Source organism: Aythya ferina, assembly GCF_964211825.1.
Source record: "Aythya ferina genome assembly, chromosome: 3".
Lineage (NCBI taxonomy): Eukaryota > Metazoa > Chordata > Aves > Anseriformes > Anatidae > Aythya > Aythya ferina.
The window spans coordinates 648298-673171 of record NC_140298.1 but is presented as its reverse complement, the minus strand read 5'-3'; the positions used below and the strand labels follow the sequence as shown (position 1 = coordinate 673171).

The 24874-nt window shown below is 44.4% G+C and overlaps 1 protein-coding gene across 7 annotated transcripts in view; it reads left to right on the top strand.

Annotated features, from left to right (window-relative positions):
• The window catches only part of RALGAPA2 (Ral GTPase activating protein catalytic subunit alpha 2), a 141596-nt gene that overhangs the window by 106481 nt on the left and 10241 nt on the right, over positions 1-24874 (top strand). For all 7 annotated transcript variants that reach the window (XM_084514277.1, XM_084514276.1, XM_084514278.1 and 4 more), the window contains one exon: positions 20845-20966. In XM_084514277.1, the coding sequence (XP_084370403.1) occupies positions 20845-20966 (122 nt within the window). The remainder of the gene's footprint in view (positions 1-20844; positions 20967-24874) is intronic.

Sequence of the window (24874 nt, the reverse complement as noted above, 5' to 3'; positions counted from 1 at the left end):
TACCTGATTTTGTGCCATACCTGTCTCTCTATCGAGCTCCCTGCTATTGAAAGTTGACTTCTGGAGTATTTCAGCGCTGTGCCTGCCTGACTGGAAAAATGACAAAAGTAGAGAGCCGTGCATGTTCCTTCATGGAACAAGCACTGAAGCTGATGTTTGGAGACTTGGCGTATCACAAGTGAACTCCTCCCCTCACTATTAATTTCCGTCCCCAGCCTAGCACCTTCCTGTCCCTGCTGCTGCAGTCTGTCCCAGCTGGGACACTCGAGGCTCTGGCAGTCCCATTTCCCATGTGCAGGCCCAGTGGTAAGACACAGAAGGGGCTGTGATCTGCTTTCTGTCCATAATTGCTAAATAAAACTCGCTGTTACTTTAAAGGCTTGGCACTGCAGAAATAGCAGCTGCACCCACACCTAGCAGTTTTGAATAACCTTGACTACAGTTTTCCAGCTAGCTGCAGATTGTTTTCTAATTGTACTGGTTTTAAGCAGCCTGTGTACCTGACGTTTGACATCTTCATTTAGCTATTAAGATAAAAAGACACATTGGTGTCTTTATTTTCAATAATGTATTTAATGTGCAACAAAAGATTCCCGCTCCCTTCATTTCCGTAGCCCATTATTTTTCAGAGCATTGCCCTGTTCACCTTCTTTCTGCTAACCCTTTCAGTGCTGTCCTCCCCTGCACTTTTCTACAGCTCATCAATTATGCAGATGTGAGAGGAAGATGGTATAACCCTCTAGTTAAAGCACTGAGCATGTTTGTGGGGGTGTCAAGGGCTAAGAATTGTTCAAATCCAGAAAAACTGTTTTAAGCCAGAAATGTTTTCTTTATTAGGTTTTGCAGAGCCTGCTGGGTTGTGCTCCCATGTTTTATGACTTGTTGCCACGATAATTCAGCTAATCTTACAGGTTTCTCTAATTGTGATTGATGTGTAATCATTCATTTTATTGAACCCCATTAAGGTCTGCAAACCTCTGTACCAACTTACAGTAATTAGAGCCCAGATAGCCATTCCATCTGTTCACAAGCACTGTTTAATTAATGAACTTTTAACATGTTCTTTTCCTTGTAAAAGCTCTTAGTATTCTCAAGTTGTTGAATAGGATTTGCATGCCAGCATTTCCGTTGTTTTTTTGTTGTTGTTGTTGTTTTTTTAATACCACAGCAACGTGCATTTTGGAATCCCAAAAGTCAACACACAAAGTACTTGTATCTCTTAAGGCAAATTAGAGAAATTTTACTTTTAGTATAATTTTTTCATGTCAGTTACAATCTCTGTAAAACTGGTGCTGCAAATAAAAGGCTCACATGGACTTTCTTGTTCTTGTTAAAGCCTAGAACAGCAGTGCTTTAATCTTCCCTGGTATTGTTGAAGAAGATATACACAGACCCACAGACCAATAAGCAAAATGTTTCATTTTGCTCATACTTAGCACTTATTGGGAGAAAAATTGAAATAGAGTGTGCGCAGACACATTTTCCACTCCTTGTATATCATCTTTTTGTGGCATGTAGAACATCAGCACCGAGACAGCTTTACTTGTTTGTAATACTCAGTATAATGAGATTTTAGGGCTCAGTGGAATGGCTAGTGCTGCTGGGAGGTATCATAGGGACGGTGGCAATAATGGGCCAGAACAGCGAAAAACGAGAAAGCAGTAGGACAGGAGTTCCTAAATACTTTGAGCATTGCTGCTGTGGCATCTGCGGGCGTTCTGGCTGTGCAGCAGCATGGGAAGTCAGTGGTTTGTGCAGAATGAACAGATGGCTGCATTTTTAAAAATGAAAGTACATTTCTGCTCCCTGATCAGACAGAAGAGGCCATATTTCAAGAGTATTATACTTTTTCAGAAAAACAGCCCTAGAAGGTTTCTGTGCATTAGGAATTCATAGGCAAATAGCTGTACTGAATTTAAATGTCAAATTACAATCACAAGCAGCTCTGGAGCTTGAGTGGTTAGCAAAGGAGGAAAAGGACACCTTTCCTGAGGGTGTTCTCGCATTCTTGGTCTCTTGCTGGCTTCTTGGTATGGTGCAGTGTTGTAGTTCTGTAGTTGTGCTTCACCCGCTTTGGATTGGCTTGTGTTCACCTTAAATATTCAGGACAAGAATTAAGTCATACCGCTCAACTCACTCAAAATCCTATTCTGCCTCTAAAACAGGCCATCTGTCCGGGCCAGCCACTCTTTTCTCCCGCAGCATACGTTTTAGCTGGTGCTTTGAGTAAGCGCGTGGCCTGGAGAAGCAAAATCTGAAGTGAAATAAGAGCCTTAGGCACAGGGCTGCAGCCGCTGTGTTCAGAAAAACGAGCTGTGTTGCCTGCCTTCTACATTTCACAAGTTGTTTGTGAAAACAGTATCAAGAGCACCTGTTTTTTGTTTTGCCTTCAGTATGCTACTCTATGGCATCGTAGTTGCGTAAGGCAAGGCACAGGCAATCTTTTCTGTTTTCCTGGGGTTCCCGGCCATGTTGATCTTTTACCGGGGGTTTTCCTCAAGTCACTGTCCTCTTTTGGACCAGTTCCAACCTGAATGTCGAAGGTTTCCAGTGCCCTAAAAGGGAACATTTCCAAAGAGCTATCTTTAAGTTCCTCTTCCACTATTTCCACCCATGTGCTCCTCCCCTCTGTGCTGACCCCTGCCTGGACAAGTGCAGGGCAGTGGAAAATGCAGTGTGCTGCCCCTCCGCGTGGCTGCAGCCGTGCAACTGCCAGGCACTGGCACGTCTGCGAGAGAAGTGCTTGTCCCACAGACCTTTTGAGAAGTGTGCATGTTAGGTTCAGGATTGTGTTGGTTTGTGCCAAGAGCCAGGTGTGGGCTCTTTGGCTCAGCTTCAGAGCCTCGGCTTTCCCCACTGGTGGTGTTCTGCAAGCTGAGCACTGGGATCTCATCTGGCTTGTTCTGGAACTTCATTCCACTGGCTGCGATTGGGCTACAACCAAATGAATTAGGCTTATTTTTTTATTTAGAGACAAATTCACTCATCATGTGCATTTAGTAAGTCTTGCTTCTAAAGCCATGACATTCCTTTACAAGCTTCTAGTTTGGAGGATGCAGTTTTGCTTACAAGAAGAAAACTCTAGGACGTGGTTCCTGTGAAGTGCCTTTCCTGCTCCCCACAAGCATTTGTTCTCAACACTTCAGCCTGTTGTCAGCAGGAAAAAATGCACAGGCCACCTCGGTGAAATTTTAACAGCAAACAGAGCATCCTGATGAAGGATGAAGAAGGAGAAGATCTTGCCCCTCGCTTGTTTGCCCTTTCCCTCTGGTTTCTCCGCAGGCCATGCGGGTCTGGCTGGCTGTGCCTAGAGGCCATGCTGCAGTCCCCACAGCTCCGTGCTCTGCTTCAGGCGTGCAGCTGCTGGAAGGCGCCTGCCCGGGGCTCTCATCACCAGTGCTCTGCTCTTGGCTTGCTCCTGAGGAAACAGAATGAACCTGCGTTTCGCCTCAGCGGAAAAGAGGCAATCAAAGCTCTCAGTGTTACTTGCTCAGGACTTGCTTGAGGGTGTCGAGGGAGAGCCGTGCCAGCCAGTTGGTATGCCCTCGCCTTGCCTGGAAGCGTCTCCCGCTGCGCCTGGTGCCAGGAGCTGGGAGCCCCAGCCAAGCTTCGACCAGCAGACATCTTCCGCAGGGTGATGGCAGAGGTGTGCAGAAATCTCTGAGCTTACGGCAGCAGAATGGGCGTCATTAGTGTAATATACGTTGCATACATGTTATAGCAATATTGTCTCTTAAACCTGTAAACACGAGTCCTGTTCTGCCCTCAGCTAAATAGAAGTGCTAATTAAGCGAATTAACAATTAAGGCTGTTCTGTGATGGGTAGCTGATTTTAAATAATAGACATTCAGTTGAAGACTTTAATATTTGCTGTATTCCATTTGGGAGAACATTTCTCAAATTGTTTTTTATTTTAGGATAAAAATATTTATAACATTTTCTCAGTATGTTGCCTGTGAAATGTATGTTTACATTATTTGGGTTTATGAGGAAAGCCAAGAAGGACGCTGTTCTCTCTCAGTGGTTAAATATTATTGCATGTTAATCCATATTTTACAAGTTCAAAGATTGCACTACCATGCCCTGTGTTCTTTTTGCTGTTGGTAAAGATGTCCTCGTATTGAGCATTCACATGTACGTGAAAAATAGAATTCAGTTCAATCCATGCATAGATTGTCAGAAAGATTAAAGTGTGCATCATGCAATTTTTCTTCTTTCAGAAAGGGGCCTTTGATGTGCTAATGTTCACTTTCTCTCTTTTCATTCAGAAGTGCTGGTCATTGTTTTGAGCTGCAGAACAGTATCTGCCTCATGGAGGCAGATTCTAATACCCTGGTAGCCAAACCTTGCTCGAGGTAGCATAATATAAATATGCAATAATATTAATGGCATTATATGCTGGGATCAGATAACAGTGTGCCTGCACAGATGAATACCAAAGCAAAGCCAAGGCATTTATTGAAAATAGATGTTTCAAAAAGCCAAATATTTTATTTTAAATAATCCACTTAGGTGGCAGCATTACTGCTGTTATACCAAGTCATACAATTCGGTTTTAAAATAGAAAGCAAGCTTGGTGGTGTGGTGGGTGCTGTAGTCTGTAAAAATAACTGTTGAAGACAAGGCTATAATGTATTTCCAAAGTTAATTAGCAAGTGAAATTATTTGGATGGGCTCATCTTGTGTTGCAGCGGATATTTTCCAGAAAATGGATGAAATTTTGCAGGCTACTCATAGCTCACGTAGCAGGGGATTGATGCAGGTCACAACACAGTTGCCGTAATAGATTTGCAGGGAGAAAGGCTGTTTATATCTACTCTCACTTTTGCCAAAATATTGATGTTCCTTTTGTTCTTGACTGCTAAGAAATAGTTCACTGAATCCCCTGTGAAGATAAATATGGAAAGTGTTAGTGTACGATTGTACAGGAGCTATTTTAGCATTGATTGTGCTCTATGGAAGACAGAGTAGTGGACAAATAACTGATAAAAATCTTCCTTATTAAAACTGGGTGAAATTTGGTGCTTGAGTTTTGAGTTAGTAAACTCACTAACTATAAACTAGCTGTAGGATGGATGCTTTAGGAAAGTGTAAGCTCACATACATGCTCAACAGTCTTCTGCTCAGGAATCAGAAAAATTGCCTATTGTGTTTCTCAAGCAGTAGAAAACTAAAGCTTTGTAAAAGTTGTAATCGTAAAAATAGTAAGTTGCATATTAAACTATAAACCAGGAAATCTTCAAAAGTGTTTCTCATGCAATTTCTCGTAGGTAATTAAAAGAATAAAATTTAATTAAAAGGTGGGAGTTGAGAAAGCTTATGGCTTGTCAAGTATTTAATTGATAAAATTAAGACTTTAAAAAAATGGAAAAAAAGCCTTGCACTTGCACTTACACCTGCACTTGAATTTTTTTCTCTGAAGGTGCAGTGGCAGCAGCACAGAGCATTCCTGCCCCGTGCCTTCTTGCCTGCATCACTGGCCCTAGTCTGCTTCCCTGTTTACTTCCCCCAGCTTTGATGCTTCATTAAAAATTCATCTTCTGCTCTTCCACTTTCTCTTTGGGATCCCCATTACCTCCTTTTATGTCTGAAATGACTCAGCAGTGAAGGGCTTCAAAGAACTTCAGAAATTCAACTTAAAGGGCACTGTCTTCAAGAAACAGTGTTAAGAATAAGAAAAAACTGATGTGTTTTAATGAAAGCTAAGAACAAAAAGAAAACTCCCCCTCTTTGCTCAGCCTGTGTCTGTGACAAAGACTGTTGAGCCTGAATGCCACCAAAGCCTTTCCTTTTGGTACCCTGATTAAAAATGGAAAAAAAAATAATAAAAGAGCAAAGCAATTCCGCTGAGCATCCAGCAATCCTGTGCACCAGGCACTTTGCTCCCCAGCCCCCTGCTTCTGCAGGGGTCTTTCTCCCAGTCCACAAAGCTGAAGGCGGCTGCAGCGCTGCGCTGAGGCTCTCACTGGGGACGGGTCAGGTGCGTGGCTGATGGTGGTCGTGGTAGCATGGCACATCAGGGAGCGCGGTTTCTATGCTGCCTACAGTGAGACGCATCAAAATGCCCCATCGGGAAGCAGGTGGACACAGCTGTGTGGGGCGGAGCAGCTCGGCTCCTTTGCTGGGGCTCCTGTGCGTTTTTGGGTGGTCGCGGGGAAAGGCACTGAGGCAACACGCTTCTCACTGGTGCTTGCTCACGGAGGTGAGAGCAGAAGCCACTTCTGACTCACGCAGGATTTCTACTCTGTATGGCAGCCTCCTCTACAGCAGCACTAGCTCTCTCGTTTGCCTTTTCAAATCAGATTAATTTTCCATTTTAACAAAGTGCTGTCATTCTGGGAATCAGCCTATAATCTCATCGTGGTGGAAATGCACACTCCATAACCCAGGCACCTTGGTGATGGGCAGGAGCACAAAGCCTGTGCCAGCATCTTGCTGCTTTCACGGCGGAATTGCTCGTGGATGCTTTCCCCTGTATATCTGTGCAACCCCAGTCTCCGGAGTACCTGGGGTCTTTGCATCGGGGGTGATTGTCCCACCTCTCTCCTGGTGATGTGCCTTGTCTGCATCGCATGCCTGAATTTAGAATGTGGTTGTTTCAATTCCACATTACACAGTTCAGTCATTAACTCATTTTTTGACCCTTAATTAAATAGGATGGTAAGCTTCTATGACCAAGTGGAATTTCTTAAAGCCTGTGGGGGGAGAAAATATATATTTTAAATGTTCTAGAAACAACAGAACATTTAGAAGAACTTAGCAGCAGTGAAGCTATCGTATTAGCTTGCCTCTTTGTGAAGGACTCCCTTACATTTTCAGTTTTGCTTCCTCCCCCCACACTGCCCATTGTATAAGTAAAAAAGCAGATTTCATAAACATGCACCAGAATTTTAATTTACTCCTTTGGGGAAACTGAGAGACATCACAGCATGTACACCGGCTGAGCTATGCAGTGAAAGGGGAATCCGTTCCCCCTACTGAGAGGTCACTTCCAGGGAAAAAAAAAATGTTGTTTTAAATGCTGGCTTAATCATTTGCTTTTGGGGATCAGATTTTCATTCGTGCCAATGACAAAGCTGGTAGAGCAGAAAGCAGTGGATGCATAGTGCTGTACCTGTTGCCGTCTGCATGTTTGAAAGAGTATTTTAATTTAATGGATTTTAAGCAACATTATTCAAAGATCAACAAAAGGCGTACTGTGTTATATGAATAAAAGATTTCCTTCGGATACTTGTTAACCCTACAATGCCTAGCTGACGCAATTGAAGCACAGCCACCTGGCAGGGAGATTTTGCAGTCAGCTGCTGGGGAGGGCCCCGCACCGGCACACCAGGTGCTGCGCTGTGCCTACCCCATGGACACTGGGCACCGGGCACCAGTGGCTGCAGCACCCAGCAGTGCAAGGATGCCAGGTGCGCACTGGGCTGGACCCAGACCCCCTGTGCCTGGGGGTCTCTCGTCCCCAGATCTACTTTGGGACATCTACACTGGTCACGAATGGCCTGGATTATGATGTTAACACCCGCAACCTTTTTTTTTTTTTTTTAACTTAAAGTCAGGACATCCCCCCTGATTTCTTGGCCATGTTTTCCTGATGCACAATTCCTTCCTACCCTCTAATGTAGAGCAATTTCCCAGCCTGTATTGCTGCAGCAACAAGTACATTTAGTGTTGAGCATCTTGCAAATGGTGTCACTGGTAATGGATGTGATAATAAGCCCCACAGTTACCTATCCCTGATTGTAATGAATGTAAATTATCAAGTATAATAGACCTGAAACTGAGCTGTTCAGTGTTGGTCCCAGACATAATGAAAAGATCTGTAATAAAGTAGAAGGGGCAAAATTATTTTGTGTAATTATATTTTGTTCTGGCTGCAGCAGCCTGATCCTTATACTCTTATCAATCTGACAGTGATGGTTTATTAACCTTTAGTAGGTGAAAAACATATGATTATAAATTAATCTGAAAAGATTTTTCCTCAACCAAAGAGTGGGAATCTGGTGGAGAGATTGCTGGTTCATCAGCAGTGTCTGAGGCATGGAGGTGACCTTTGTGCCTGTGTGACAGGAGAGGAAGTTCTGCACCTGTACATTCAAGTACCTCTGCGTGCTGCTCGGCAGCAGCTCGGTGCAGCCAGTCTCGTGCCCATGCAGATGTGGAGTGCGGCCCTGTTCTGTCACAGTCCACTGTACTGTGGCTGTGACCTCGGGATCGGGCTTGACGTTGCCTCTGTAAGAGCATCTGTGATGCAGAAAGGCATCTATTCAGGTGTCTTTGTGTAACACAGAGAAGACTTTTTTTGTACTTAACAAAAAGAAAGGCAGTCAAAAGCTGTCTTGCAATATGCACGTGATCTGCCATGAAGCCTAACATGAAGATAACTGCAGTATCCTGACTTCCCGGCATATACACCCCATTTAAGTAACCACTGTAGCATCTTGCACAGAAACATGAAAAGCAGACTTACCAAATTATAGATGAATGTAATCTCAATTGGTTTGTAAGTATGCAGTGGGCAACAAGTACCCCACAGTTTGCATGTGCAAGTGCACGATTAAGCACTGGCCTTCCTCATTCAGCACAGGTTTTCTAGGCAATTTTATCATCCTCTGTTCTTGCCGTTCTGCAGGGCTGTGTGTTTACCTACCAGGTAAATCAGTAAGCACCACAGAGCATTGTGGCAGGAGTGTTACACATTAATCTGCCCCAGCATGTGCTGCTTTTGCTGTCAGGAGTGTGGCAGCTGGTAGTAGCAGACAATTTCTCAGGTAAGGTCACCGTGATGCCCTTTAAAGGCAAGGCAAGCCAGTTTATAGAGAGGTTCTGTGCTTTTCAAAGGTGCTCAGATCAAGGGGTTGCTGGCAGACATCCTCTTTTTCCATGGCCAGCCCTGTGGGGAACTTGCAGGGAGAGGCTCGGCAAGGAGCAGGAGCTGTCTTCATGCCCACCCACAGGACACGGGCTCTGTGCTGTGGTGCACAGCTACATACACCAGATTCCTCTCCTCAGTTATTTAAACTATTTTGCAATCATCCTCCTGCCTTTGCGCTTCTCGTCATGTTTAACCTGTCAGTAATTACTTTTTCAACTTTCAGAGCGTCCAGATTTCTGAAGTGTGTGTACGAGAAAATATTTTGGTAATTTCTGCTTGCTGTCTCTTATGATTGAGGAGTAATGGTGAGACAAAAGTTGACTTCTGATTTACAGGAGCAAAATTATCTTGCAAGTTAATGCAGATTGTCTCATAAGGCTGATGAACAGTTCTCCAGGTAGGGGTTTTGAATAATAGATCTGTCATCATCTCCCGCTTCCTGTCTCTAGTTGTTTCATTTTAAAGGCTGAGAATGACTTAGAATATCACTGGGTAGTTCACTTTTTCTATGGTGTTGAGTACACCATTATGCTGGGAGGCTGTTAAACGTGCACTCGCTTTGGTACTGCTGTGATGGAGCTAGAAAATACTGACTCTGAGGCAATGCTGTGACCTGTGCCCTTCTCGAGCTGCACTGTGCAGCAGAGCAGCATGAGGAGCAAACCTGGTGTGGCATGTGAAGTTTTTAAGAGGCAGCGTGCCAGTGTGGTGACATGTCTGACTTCAGGTGAATATGTGCATTTGGAGAATGTGATGATAGTAATGTTATAAATGAGGTCTCAACTCAATCTGAATTTGGTAATATTTATAAAACAAATATTTCTAAAAGGTATAAAAGGCAAGTAAACAGCGCCGGATGTGCAGGGAGTCTACGATCCACCAACATGCACACACGAACATCAAACATTCTAAATATACAGAACATTGCTTTACATACTAAACCCGAGTATGCCTATACATTTGTACAATCAGGAAAGGTAACAAACAATCATTTAAGTTCCATAACTTACTAAAATCGAGTACGCCTATACATATTCACGATGAGAAAAGATAACGATCCTTTAAGTTCCATGACTTAACAGTCTCCATTTTCCATTCCTTTTCTTGATTATAAACAAGTCTCCATTTTCCATTCCTTTTGAGCAATATGTCTCGCTTTAAGTTGTCAAGCAACTCGGTCTTCAGGCCTTATGTATCCTGTTCTTCCCAGATCGAAGAAAAGCATATCCATCTCCTTTTCAAGGCCAATAGGCCTGGGTCAAAAGGCACGTCCAGGTCAACAGGGGGCATAACAGCAAAAGCCTTCGATGACTGTAGCAGCAGAGGGGCCCATGGCGTAGCAGTCAGATCAGTAAAGGAGCCCGCAGCTCCCTCACTGTCTGGCAAGCCACACATTTGTGATTGTGACTCCACAGGGCTCTTTAAGGCCTCAGAGATTGCTTGCCAGGTGCCGAGCAATCCCACTGTAACCTTGTCGTTTTTAGTTGCAGAGTCCCACACCTTGACCTCAGTTTGGTCCCATATTTCAGGCTCATAAACTGTCTGATTGTTAATAAGGAGAACAAGCTGTAAGATTACCAGGACAGTCTTTGTTCCTAAGGACGTATGATTCCCCATACTGCGCAGCTGCTTACCAGCAAGGGACAGTTGTGTGTGCGGCTCTGCTTCTCTCAGCTCGAGCTTCTCTCCAGTTCCAGTGCGCTCATTTCCAGCAACTTTCTGTACGAGCTTCTCTGAGCAGTTATGCTGAGTTTGGCTGAACCTATCTTTATGAGGCAATCAATGTGCCTGTTTTATTTTATTAAATTTTAAAGATGTAAATGACTACCAACAGGATTTTGTCATCAGCTGATAATAAACAAAACCCACAGGCCCTACAGTCCAGTCTGCTCCTTTCCTAAAAGCATCAGTAAAAGCTGGAAGATTGGGTCTGTGGTGGAGTGTCCCCCACTAGCATCTGCTTTGTGTTTATGGTGGGGGACTCCCAGCCAGGGTGGGCTGGCACTGGCCACAGAGCATCCCTGTGAGGTACATCCCTGAGAGGAGACCCCTACCCCGGCAGTCAGAGGCTCCACCTAGGACCATTGTGGGGATCCAGTGCGGATCCAGGCCAAGGCCTCTCTTGCTAAGCAGACGGCTGCGTTCTGCACCGGCGTTATGTCTGAGTGCCCTGAGGGTGGGCGCTGCGTGGGATGTTACAGCAGCCGAGTTGTGAGGCACTGGCAAAAGGTCCATAGGAGAGAGAAAGATGCTCTCCTCTTCTGCATAGGCTCAAGCAGCAATCGCTGCCACTGTGTGGACCTGTGGGAGCAGCATCGCATTTATGAGAAGGCGCAAGGCTTTCACTTAGCCCTGCCACCCTGTTTATTTTCTGGTTACGGCTCCAAGTAAACATTCCAGCGTCTGCTGCGTGTATTTTGTGACCAAATCTCATTATCTGCCTTGTCCAGAGGAAGTTGCAGCCATATAGTAGAGCCATGTGATAAACAGCACTTGTAATTCCTGCTTGCCTGACTCACTTATCTCCATCAAGACTATTAATATTTCCAGCATGTAAGCAGTTTCCAACAGCTGTCAAATACAAACAATAAGCTATGAGAAAAACTGTTTCTGCTTCTTCTGCTGAACTTGATTCCCTACTTAATACACATACATGGCCTGAAGCTAAAGATACTGAATTCCAAGATTAGCCAACGGCTTGGATTTGGGTGTTTCACAGTGTGCTACTGCTGCCAAAAGCAAATGCTTTATCTTAAGAGAAAGAAAAAAAAAATCTAGCATTGCAAAAAGGGAGCAAGAGAGCTACTTGACTAAGATTTTAAAACTACAAAATTCTTATTCATGAAAAATCCCGATTTAAGTCACTTTTATGTTTCTAAGATTAGTTAGTGGAAGTGTTTTAAAAAATGTATCAGTTGCATTTTTAAAATTTTTCCAAGCACTCCTTACTGAGGAGGCAGGACATTGGTTATTATATAGTTCCTTAACCACAAAATCATCCTTTATCACTTTGAAATACATTTCCAATCTCTCTGTACCTCTGTCAACTGTAAAATGATGGTAATGATGCACCCCCTCTGCAAGGTTTTCTCGCTTCTTATGAGTAAAATACCTGAATGTAGCCATCCTGCTTTGGAAACCAAGGAATTTAAGTAGCACAGATGCAAGGTGCTCTGTGCAAGATAGATGAAGAGCCAGAGCATTCCTGGGCATATTTAATTTATTTGTGTGGACACAGCATATTTGTTTCTCACTTAACACGTACCGGCCCTTCGTTTCCAGTAGGTCACCCAGCCAAGCAGTGAGGATCTCGCTCTTGGAACAGGCTGAATAATGCCCACATGGCTCAGCCATCTGTAAGTGGTGAATTAATCACAGGCACTGGTGGACAATGTCTTTATGTCACACGTTCAGATAGGCTATATTGTGTGATAGCACACACCAGGTTTGACTTTAGTTAAATATTTGGTCCACACATGCTGCAAAAATGAATGACTTAGCAGTTTTATGCTTAACCTGACGCACACAGTGCAAGCTCTGAGAAAGCACCCACATGAAGTGGGAGGCAGAGGCACGATCCTGCTAGCAATGTTTTGTGGCTTTTGGTTTTGTAGCTCCAAAACAACACTGCAGTCTCCCAAACAGTCACTGAAATGTCCAGTCTCTCAGTCATGCTTTTTTTCTTCAAAGAATGGGAATTGCAAACGCCAACCAGTCAATGCAAACAGAGCTGGTTCTTTCTCCACAAAGTTTTGTGAAGGCTTTTAGTGCAACACAATGTCAGGCTTCACAAGAAATCATTTCTGCAACCACTTGAATGATACCTCTGAAATGATTACGTGTTTGGAAGGACATCGGTTCACAGTCTTGCATCTGGTGTTATGTTTGTTGGCCTTTATTGCTGTTATTACGGGGTTGGGGTTTTCAAAAGTTCTCCCAGTTTGCCTGATAAAAGCTTTCAGGAGTTTTGCCATCCGTCCCACAGGGCAGCATGGGCAGTTCTGAGCAGGGCTGAAAACCCTATGGCTGTTCTTCACGAACAACAAATTACCAGAACACTGTTCTAGTGCAAAAATACTCATGCTTTGAAAGGAAGCCTCCCCGTCCCTGTAACACGTGTCTGCTGTAACAAAGATGCTAATAACAACAAAAGGGCATAGTATTGCTGCTATGTGCTTAACAATAGTAGACCAAAGATAATATATTATTTCTGTGTGTTCAAGCAGCCAATTTGAAGGAACTGGATGGCATAAGTAAATGACAAATAATTGAACCTTTGTACCTTTGCCCTTTTTCTAAGATGTCCAAAAGTAACAGCCCATTAGTGGAGTTACTGAAATAGGTGCATTTTGTTAGTGTTTGAATGAAATTAAGACTGCAACAAAGCATGGGGGAAGCATTGCTCGGTAACATGTGACCTTTCCTGCAGTTATTTAGCCCTCGATGATCACCCAGTTTGTGGAACAAGCCAGATAATTGCAGAACATGAGCATCAGCAGCTGTACATACACTGATAAAGTGGGACAGCTACAGTGTTATAATGATCTCTGTGAAAATACGAGCTAGGGATTTGTCTTCTGCAGCCACTGGACAGCTTTCCTTCTGGACCCAGACAGCAAAGTGTCTGCACGACAGCAGCTCCCACTCGCTGTGTAGGCAAAGGCAGATCATGGCCAGGCTCTGCTCTCCATGAACTTCCCGTGCAGGTCTGTCTCGCCAGGGGTCTTCTGCTGTGGGGAGACCTGCGGATTACCCTGGCCCCCTCTTTCTGTGCCTCTCTCACCCATCCTTTTTGTTGCCCAGTGCAGCTCTTTTCCAGGAGTAAGTAGTGCGCAGAGATGGCCAGTAGGTATCTGATCCCACTGTCCTCGGGAGAGAAAGCCACTGCATTTCGGGACCCTGGGAAGGTGGCTTTCAATCAGACCTGGGCAGCGTCTGTTCCTGTAGGGTATGTCTTAGAGTGGGATAGGCAACGATGCACTGGCCATAAACTTGCATAACTGAAGTCATCACAGTTCTTGCAGGATGACAGACCGTTTTTCAGAGAGAGCTTCTTAGTGGTTAAACCTTTGTGTGCTCTGTAGAATGATTTACTAGCTAGGGCTTCTGGTGCACTAACTGGCAATAGGCAATTATGGCATCATTTTAATCAATGGAAATATTGTAATCAAAGTCTATCAGTATGGTGAAGCATGAAGTACAGCTGTAACTGGACCTGGGATGTGCAGAGGGCCATCTGTACAACACAGAGCTCAGGGTGCCCTTTTTCTATCTACATGTATGTTTGGTAGTTTTGCCACTGCTTTGTGCACTGCTGCAGTGTTGTTTTTCTGCTATATTAAGAACAGTCTCAGTTAAACAAAACTGATAAAGGAAACGAGGTGCATTTCTAACATTATTGTCAACATTGCTGGTATCTATACCAACACGGATACCTGACAGGGGATCATTACAAGTACTCTACATTAGAATAAAAATAGCTCAAGATGTGGGTAAACATGAGCGCCGAGTACAGAACTGTGTCGTATTAGGAAAGCAACCTGTTGTTCCTTCCCTCCTACCATTATGTGATTGCTCTATAATGCTGTCTTCTCCTAGGGGCTTCCTGCAAGGAGGAAGAGGAGTAAATTAAGATGAAAGCTTGTTTTCTGCCTTATTCATAATAAATGCAAAAGTCTCCCCTGCAGCACTCGCCATGACTAATGTGCCACAGCTTCTTGACATCCCAGGGCAGTGTGAGCACAGCTGCCAGGCTGGTGGCTTGCAGCACACCTTGGGCCGTGCACTGCCTGGTGAGAGCTGCAGGCCAGCACCGGAGCAGGCTCAGCTCGAAGAACAAGAGCGTATGCTCTCTGCCACGGGGCCCTTGGGTAAGAGTTTGCTGTGACATGGCTTGATTTCCAGGGAGCTGGTTTCAGACAGTGCGAAGCATGTTTTTGTCGTTTTGCTTCACTTTCCTCTTTAAAGCAATTAATGGTGATCATCCACGGGCAAACAAACGTGTCAGTACATTTTGGAAGTGCTGAGGAAGTCTGCTGTGTTACTTTAAGCAGTTACAGGTTATATGTTGCTCTATGTTACAGCTGTACCTGAAGCCCTGTCTGTATCAGTCACTACTTAGCATCCTTTGTAGCCCGCTGGCAGGACACCAGCCCCACACTGGGGAGGACGATGGCAAAGCTCCTGGCATGTGGTGCTGAGGCTCCAGGCACGCCTTCTGCAGAGCACAAATCTGCTGGGAAGTCTCTCCATACCTGCTGGTTTGGGTGAGAGCAAAGGCTCTGAAAAAAACAGGGGCTCTGGCTGAGCCATTCCCTGTGCCTGCAGATCCCCATGTGGCATGCAGCAGCTGGAGAAGCAAATTGCAGGAAGGGTGGCTGAGCAGAGGGAAGTCATGCTGCAGAGAGGATGCTCTCCTCGTTTTGGTAGAAGAGGGTCCTCTGCCCGCCTCTGCCCGGGCGAGAAGGAGGAGCAGCCCTGGCACCTGCCTGCGAGCAGCAGCCTCTGCCCTGGCTGCTCTGCAGACAGATGAACAGACGGCATCCATGGGGCTGGCACAGGGTGCAGAGCCAACTCGCTCCTGCTCATGCAGCCATTGCTTTGAGTCAAGACAGTTACACAGAGGCAGCCTCCTCTGGTGGTGTTCCATGGCACAGTAACAGTCTTTAAAAATTCATCACTCTCTAAATAATCTCAGATGTTTTGGTTTAAAATAAAATAAATAAATAAATAAATCTGCAGCTGCTGACAGGTGTAGTTTAATTGCACCTGTTCAGTGAAGGATATATGTTACTGAAATTCCCCGAAAAGTTTTCAGTTAAATTTACACAGTGGTGACAGTTACTAGACCATAAGTGACTGAAGCATATTGACTTTCACACTGAAATTACCTATCACAGCATTTTAAAAGCACAGTAGCTTTTCAGTGCTCAGAGCCATGAGGGGGACAGTCAGGCATATAAAGGTCATCTACCACCACATTTGTTGGCCTCAATTGTATGGCCCCTGCTTTATTCTACTTTGGTAAGTCCCAAACATTTATACTTGCGTTTGTTTTCAAAACCACTGTTGTTGTGTCAGGGGCAAAATCTTTTTGTGTACCCAGCTTTGGTTCTCATGGTACAAATTAAGAGGATATTGAAATAAATGTAACGGTCAGAAATGACTTATTTGTACTTCTTCAGTACTGACATCTTGAAAGGCCAGCCAGTAAAACAGCACTGCATTTCCTCTGCTGCAGGGTCTGTCAGGCCAGCCCAAGCAAACAGCTACCTGCAAAATAGTTTTTCTGTGTCTTGCCTGCACAACACCTGCGAATCACCTGCATGAGCTGGAGGTGAGGCTGGAAACCCCTGGGGTAGAGTTGTGAAATGTGCTTCTTGCATTTAACCATAAGTTCAAAGAATTTATCATTCCTTCGAGTCTCCGTTTGGGTGGAAGCAGGAGTTGGCTTGTGATCATGTAGACAGCCTTGGTGTCTGATGGGTTGGAAAGAGCTGTCTGCCTCTATACTTTCAGGTTCTCCACTGGCCAGATGCCCTGAAAGCCCTTCTTGGGGTGGGATTCACATCACAGATGGGAATTGCAATCAGTTCATGCCAACAGTCGGCATTAACTTCCTTGGCAAACCCTCCGGAGCCAGAGGAACAGTCGCATCACCGTCTGCTCCTCATGGACTCCAGCAGTTGGGTCCCAGTCCGGGACAGGAGCCCCCTGGCACTGGCACACCACAAACAACAAGCCATGGAGGATAGCCAGGCAGTTCTCGCTTTGCCTGCTCAAAAAAACACAAATAATTTCGGCTTTTGTTTGCATGAAAAGAGTGCTATGTCAACAAAACGCATGGTTGTTTCCATATATTGGTGAGAATATGAAAATGTTGCCAAAATGTTTTTGTTTTCTAAAAATAGGGTCCAGAAGGAATTGCTGGCAGTGATGGTTACCTGGTAGTTTTGCTTGAAGTCAGGGCTTGGAGGGATGTCCAAAGTCTCTGTGTTTTGCACTGCACATCTGAAGCTGTCACCATCTCGTAGAGGTTAAATGTGGGACTGATGCTTGCGGGTTGTGATCACATCTTTTACTGGCAAAATGTGCACAGAACCCCCTTTAAAGCTTGCGGCTGTGTGGCAGCGAGCTTGCAGTCAGAGCGGAGGGGCAGCAGCAGGACGGCATGCCTCCCGACCCCCCGGCAAGTCCCCAGCCCCACAGAGCCCTGGCTCTCCCAGGGAGCTCCCTGTGCTGGCGTGGCGCTGTGTGCCGGGGGAGCTGGCTTGGGGCTGTGCCAGCTGCTCCCTGCAGTGGGGCAGCTGTCAGAAGTGCTGCCTTTTGTCTGCTGTGGGGCTCCCCATCCGGCAGGAGGTCCGGAGTGGGGCTCACATGATTTCACGGCACATCCCGCTACCTGCAGTAAGACAGCGCGGTGTGTTTCAAGCAGCTCATCTGAGCATTGCGATGGTTGTCACTCGGCTTGCAGTGCATAGTTGAGCTGTTAAAATAATTTCAAAAGTGATAAAAGAATTATAAAACCTCATAGCATTGAGGTACTGAGATTTGCTGTATTCTGTTTGCAGCTAAATTCCTGCTGTCATGCATTCATATATATATAGTCATGGTCGATAAATTCATGCCTTCTCATGGCTCTCTGCATTCAGCGTGTGAATCAGATAAAAATGTTTGTTCCTATTGAAAGCATTTTGCTCTAGAGTGTTGTCGTAGTAGAAGCAAAATGTAAAATAATACAGTCGCGTAAGAGGTGGGTCAAATTGCCGTACATATTAAAAGAGGCTGCTTTTGATCATCTCCTTTGAATGTCTGGTATAACTCCATTTATCGGGAGATCTCAGGGGATGTCCAAAACCTTCAGATAAATGGGGGCTTAGTTAATCAGGGAAGCCAGCTGTCCAGCTCCTTTGGCAGGGTAGGGTGCAAGATCATAACCCATCCTCTGCAGCCAGGCCATCCCCAGAAATGATTTGCATGCTTCACTTCAGCAATTTAGCCTTGAGGCTTCTGCAGCAACACCAGCCGGGCACTTTGGGCTTTCTCCTGGCCCTGCTCAACCTGCAGCATAGCAATGAGCAGCAGAAGCTGAGCTGCTGATGCATGCAAGGCATAGATTATATGGCCCTGTGCAAATACTGGCTTCACCTAAATAATGCAGGTAGGCTTCGCACTCAGGGGCAGGTTCATGTCACATGCTCATTGCAGAGATGTGACACAAATTTCATGTTAAAAAGTTTTTACATAACTTAATGTTCTAATAAGTTTTAAAGAGTAAAATCTGATCCCTGGTCCTTCAGGGTGAGGGCACAGCAAATGTACAACAACTGCAGCCCTGACAAGCCTGGGTGTTGTACTGTGATTACCGGGGTGGGAGCACTCTTGGGTGGTGATGGGCAGGGAGCTTTTGGGGCTGCAATTCAGAGACCATTGCAGATTGCTATGGTAAAAGTGGCTTTGAAATGCTGATCCCCAAGCCTTCTGCACACCCCACCTCATATTGCTGTTCTTTGGGTGTTTTGTGTTCTCTTGGACCCTCCAAAATACATCATTGGGACTCCAGGGTTGACTGTTGACTAACGATGCCCACAACAGATTTTGACAGCCCTTGCTGAGTTTGCACAGCTTTGGGTGCTGACATAGCCCTCGTGCCTGGTGATCTTGTTCAGGTGCTTCTCCCTTGGCTGCCCAGCTGGTTGGCCGAGTGGATTTTGGCCATTTTTTTGTGTACTTTGGGCTATCTTCCATCTCGTAAGGACAGGCTGTAAGAGCTGTGCAGCTAACCTTCTCGAAACCTTGGAGCTCTGTTTCTCTGAGCAGCCTTCAACAAAACGGGTACAAACTTCTGCCATGCTGGCGGTTGTTGTGCACGTTGTCCGCTGGGGTGTTGGATGTGCCAGGCCTTCTATTAAGCAGCAGGATGCAATTAGGCGTGGCAAGGAGAGCCTTTCTGGCCTCTCCGCCTCGCCTCGCATGGGCTTGCCAGCAGACCGCAGGGCGTGCAGCGCAGGGCGCACGGATGGCGGGGCGACAGGCTCAGGTGGCCAGCAGCCGCTGGTTTGGCTGAGCCCTTTCAGCGATTTGTCACGCCTCACTCCCTCCCTGCTGCGCCCGCACGTGCCAGCTCTGCGGCGGAGGGGCTGCTGGCCAGACGGCTGTGCCGCCCGTGCGCCCCGCTGACAGCCCAAGCGCGCGCCGCACAGCCCTGGCAACAGCCAAGCACGCCACAGAATAAGCATCTTCGTAATGAGAAGTGAATGGCATCCGTCAGTCCCTTTAGAATAGGGCCCAGGCGTGTGCCTCCTCTCCTAGGAAGTTTGGCAGCCTATTCATTAACAAGAGTCATCAGGAGTTCAGCCCATAATAGGGAGGCAGCCCCAAACGCAGGCAGGCTAATGCTTGCGCTATCAGGAATGCGTTCTCCTGGGCTTAGAGGAGAAAAGGGAGCACCGCTAAGCAAATAACGCTGTCAGCAGGTGCACGCTCTGAAACGGCATCTATTGATTTTCTTTCTTCAGGCTTCCACGGGAAGTTTGTAAGAAGATTTATCACATATCTGCCGTCTTCTGCTAGCATTAAAGCCCAAACTACCGTTTTTTGTTTTTTTTTTTGTCTTATCCACAGTGACTCTAGGAACTTGCATACAGCTAAGACGCGCTTTGCTTTCTCCCATTGAGGCAAAACACTAGAGCCACCGTGTCCCTTTTTTAAGTGCTCTGATTTTTTTTTAATGCTGTTTAAAAGTGTTTTTGTTAACGTGATGAAAGTCACAAATGGCACTTCAATATTCATTAGTAATGCTTTTCAATTTTAAATACCCTCACCTGCATTATGTTGTCACTGGTGTTCCTCTGTCTGCTCCTAATTTCTAAATTTAAATTGGCCTTTTCTCCCCCATAACAGCCTCTTAGAGTTAGAATACATTTCTGCACAACAGAAGAACAATGAGGATCTGAAAACTTTTGTTTAAAACAAGGAAATGGAAAATGAGATGTCATACTGGCTCCTGCAAGCGTTAATTCATAAAGTCATACGTGAGGTTCTTCAGCCCATTGTAGATTTGTTTCAGGCGTTATCCTGTTATTGGAAGTGTATGATTCACCTTCTGAGAAAACAGAAGCTGCACACAAAAGAAAAAGATTTGCTTTCTCCACTCTGAAAAGCTGCCGCAAGCAGGGGTCCTATTAAGACAGCTGGAAAGTTGCTTCAGCTTGTTACGCTTGTAAGTTTTATTGGTGACTGGTTTTTGATTACACATTTGAATGCTGTGTGTTCCAGGTTGCCGAGTTTTAATTAAAAGGCAATAGTCTTGATTTTAGATTGCTTTATTGTCTGCGTTATGCAGACAATAATGCATGCAAGTTTTTTTTTCCCATGTGCATCATTCATTTAGGATACATAATGCTACACCTTCCAGCATCTGCCTTCAACATAAACTTCACACTTTTAGGATTTGCTTTTATTACTGTTAATTTGTTTTAAGAAGTATAATGATCAAATAAATGTGTTTGTTTGTTTGTTTTCTCTTCTATTCTGCAGCTTTTCCCCCAAGTCTAATCATTTTTCTAGTCTGACAGGGTTATTTTAACAGGAAGACGGTGTGCCAGGAGCTTTCCATAATGCTAATTTCTGTTAAAATTGGGTTGTGGTTTCGAAAAGCCTGCACTCTGGAGTTTGTTTGGTTTTTTTTTAGGTTTACCCCCTGTAACTAGCAATCTGTTGGACCTACTGAGTCACAACTTTTCACGAATGAAGCTAAAAGGTGTCATCCATCATTTCAAGCAACTGCGTGCTCACTCCTGGCTGCCCCTGTTCAGAATTGTTAAGCAGAATTGTGTAGTTTGGGTCCTCTCTTTTCCACACCAGCATACGGCTTTGTTAGTGTTTCTGTGGCCTTGAACTGCTGGTGTTGCACGTCATGTAAGAGCATTTAACTCTGTGCACACATTTCCTTAACTTGGCTGTTGCAGCTACGAGGAAAGAGCTCTGTACCTTGAAGCAATAATCCAGAACCATAAAGAAGTAATGACGTTTGAGGATTTTGCTGCTCAGGTCTTTTCTCCCTCTCCGAGCTACTCTCTCGGTGGAACTGGTGAGTCTCTGCATGTTATTCTTCTCTTTAGCTCTAAGACGCACTTGAGCAGCAGATGTACACCTGTTTTTTGTAGATAAATGCTTGCAAATTTAAGAAAACCATTCTTCCCCTGAATCAACTAATGAATATCAAAAGGAATGATGACATTCATTTTAATTTGTTTTGCATCAAAGCTATTCACTCTGTTCCTTTCTTCAGCTATCCTGTTAACCCCTGAATCTAGCAAGGTTAATGAACTTTCTCTCAGTAATGTGCTCCGGTTCATTCAGGAGTGTGGGTTTCTTGCTGAGCTGGGAATATGCTGTTCAAAAGCTTTGCCTGAATCGGTGCTTACTTATCGAAAAATAGTTCCTCACAGTAGAAGCCGTTGCTACTAATGCTAAATGGGGATTATGCTGCTGAGATACCAGGGTCAGGGATTAATGCAAAAGAAATGTAAGAATGGTGTTCCACTGGAAAATCATAGCCACATGCAGTACGCTAGCATTTCCTTTACATATATATGAGCAAATTGTAGGCTTTCTTCCAACACCTGGTCTGGAATCTGTGTTGGTTTTTTTTTTTTGTTTTGTTTTGTTTTGTTTTGTTTTTGTTTTTCTTTTTTTGTTGTTTTGTTTTTTTGTTTGTTTGTTTTTAAATTTTCTTTTTAATATATGTATGAATAAATGTGTGTGTGTGTTTATGTGTATACACACTTCAGACTTTTATGATGATGATAATTCATCATCTCTACCGAAAGACAAAAATTTAATGCAGAACTCTGTGAATTTATTCCTCATATGTCCTATCGAGGTTTTAAGTTAGCATGTGTGAGTAAGATATGAACTGCTACTTTGCTGTTTAAATTAAGTTTAAATGCGTGTCTCCTCAAAGGGAGCACTGGCTCTGAAATGCAGATTTCCAGTTTTTCCATCCTCAGAAAGTATACAGTTACTACATGCTGGATTCTTTAACAAAGATTCCCTAATCCCCTTTTTACACTCACTGGGTGAAACTGGCACTTTCTAATTATTTCCTGCTACACTTTCAGATAGTTTAACAAATTTTTTCAAACCTTTATAAATGTTGCAGGACATCTGCTCTATTTTTCTTCAGCCTGACTTGTTATAATATATCTTCCATCTAAACTGAAAAATTGAAGGAAGAAATTAAATTTACTAAAATAAATCACTTACAAATAAAATCAGCCGTGCATCATTGTTTAACATTACTGGCTCCAATCCTTGTGCTTTCAGAGCTTTGTTAGGAGATAAGAGGTGTATGCATGTACTTGCATTGGTCGCCAGTAGCAGCAGGCAGAAGGCTTTGGAGATAAGCAAGCTGGCAGAAGTAAAGGGGAGCCAGTGCTATTTACATAATCGCGCCTCTGCTTCCTGGAGAGGCGTCAAGAAACACAGGGATGGCCTCTATTGATCTTTGTTGAACTGGAATACTAAACAACATTAGAAAAGCTTATAACTTAAAGCTTTGATTAATGTTTTCTACATTAAAAAGTAGAGCAGCTGTGAATTAAATTCTTTTATATTCTCTGCCAAAAGTCTGAGACAAAAAAAATAATTATCAATTTCAATAGAAATGTAGATTTTGTGCCCAGTGTTGTTAGCACTTTGGATCATTTATCTGTTGATGCATCAGTAAAAAAAAAAAAAAAAAAAAAAAGTAGATATTGATATATTTTAAATGTTTTTCTCTATGCATAATTCCATTTGTTTGTTTTTCATGTTCCTCTTGCAGCACATAGGGATCCTACTCTAATCAAATTTAGTTCAACAAACAAGGACACATTCATTCAATAACACCGTAGTCATGCTTTCTGAATTCTGTGATCTATTTTCTATACAAAAATTATTTAAAATACATTTACATTTTTCAGAATGCTGTTAAATAATTAGTACTTGAATGTGATGTTATGATTTCACGATTTTATTTTCTAAAGACCTGCCACTGTCAGGTCCTGATTTTCAGGCTTCCAAACATCACAATTTTACTTCGTGCTCTTGGAGAAGCTGGGGTCTGGCTGTGACTTCTAGGGTCAGAGTCGCCACCTTGCCCCCAGTCTGTCAGTTACAATTCCTTTCTGATCAGCAATGTGCAGAGATAAAGGGCTGATATGGGCTGGGGCAGCGGCAGCCACGTCCCTCCTGCCCTCTCCTGCTAGCACCAGGAGCATGGGGGTGGCACAGCAGTGCTGCCGGTGCTGGACCCAGCCCAGCTGCTCTCTGGAGGCAACGTGCCATTGGGGGCACCCCCAGCATCTCACTCCTGAGGGCTTTGGAAGTTGTTGTGGGGCAGGAATGAGGCAAGAAGAGTTTCGTCAGCACATGAAAATAAGGTTTTCTGGATGGGATGAGCTCTGCTGCTGGTAGAGATGTGAATCCATGCCTCGGGGAGTGCTCTTTGTTTGAAGAAGTCTCCCCACGTTACCTACTCACTTACTTGTATGTTCAGTTGAGTATTGCTCGACAGCGCTGCTGGCATTGACACGCCGATGGTGTTTTACATCGGTGAGTGCTGACAAAGGTACTGGCAGCATCCAGAAGCAGGGCAGCCTGCTGACGGCAGCCTTCAGCCTAGCTCTGGCACTCACAGCCCAGGGAGTGCCTGCAAGTGCTGCCCCGGCAATGCCCCAGTCACCAAGTCCTTGCGGTTTGTTCTCTGTTGGGAACGAACACACAAGGCTGACACTTCTGTCTAGCAGAGGATAAGGCATACTTTGATCTTTCCTCAAATTGTAGAATCAGTCCTTTGAAACAGAGACCCAACCCAGGTGAAGTCTGAATAGATTTGCAGCCATCTCTCTGCCCCTGTTACGGATTAGACAGGGCACAGAGTGCTTGGGGCCACCGACGCAGCGCAGGTGGTGCAGCCAGGAGGGTGTGAGCTGGATAGGCTGGGTAGCTGCCCTGGGGAATCACGGCAAGGTCTTCGTGCAAGAGGGGAACCGCTATTCAGAAAGGGGAAAAACGAGCCACAGAGATGTAAATGTGTGGGACTGACACCGGGCTGTGTTCTCTCCTTTCTCAAGCAGGAAGCCAGCTGAAACCACCAACCCTGCCTGGCTTCTAAAGTTTTCAGGTCAATTTCAGGTTATTTCTATTCTGATTTTATTCTTAGTGCCACCTAATTTTAATCCTGTCATCATTGCATATACATGTGCACAATAAAACGGCTCAGTGAGTAACTACATATTTATTAAAATTAAGACTGTTTTAAGCAGTTAATACAGTACAAGAGGCAAATCAGAAGCATTAAATGAATTCAATATGTAGCCATTAATGACACACATTATTGGTGTGTTACTAACCATGATCTATTTATTTGAATTAGCTGTTTTTATGTTTTCTGATACTGCCTCTGGGGATGCTTCCCCTAGATTCAAACAGGCTTCTTAAAATCTGCCCTGGCTTAGTTTCTCATATCATAAATAGTTCTGCAGGTGTTTGTTTTATGCAGAAACACAGTCCAATTGACCTCACTTGCTGTTTTCAGAAGTAGAGCCTTAAACTCCGTATACGTATCATAGATACCCCTGTATATCTCAAACACTGAAAATGCAGGCTGGTGGGAAGAATAGACGTCCCCGAACTCATTTAGGGGATGTGCAGATTAGGAACAAAAGATGAGAATACAGTCCTTTGTTGTTAAACTGGTGCATTACATGCTGTATTTTAATTAGGCTGGGTATGAGAGTCAGCCCAGGAAATCCTCAGTAATCCAACACTATTGAATTATTCGTATCCTTTCCCTCTGCAGACTTCTCTCCTTCTAAAGGATGGGTTTTTAAGCTGCTATCTTATTCTGTTCTTGCTCCCTCCGCCAAAAAAAAAAGAAAACAGTTATCCAACAAAATATTTGTGTATGCTTAAAAAAACAACAACAACAACAAAACAAAACAAAGAAAAAAA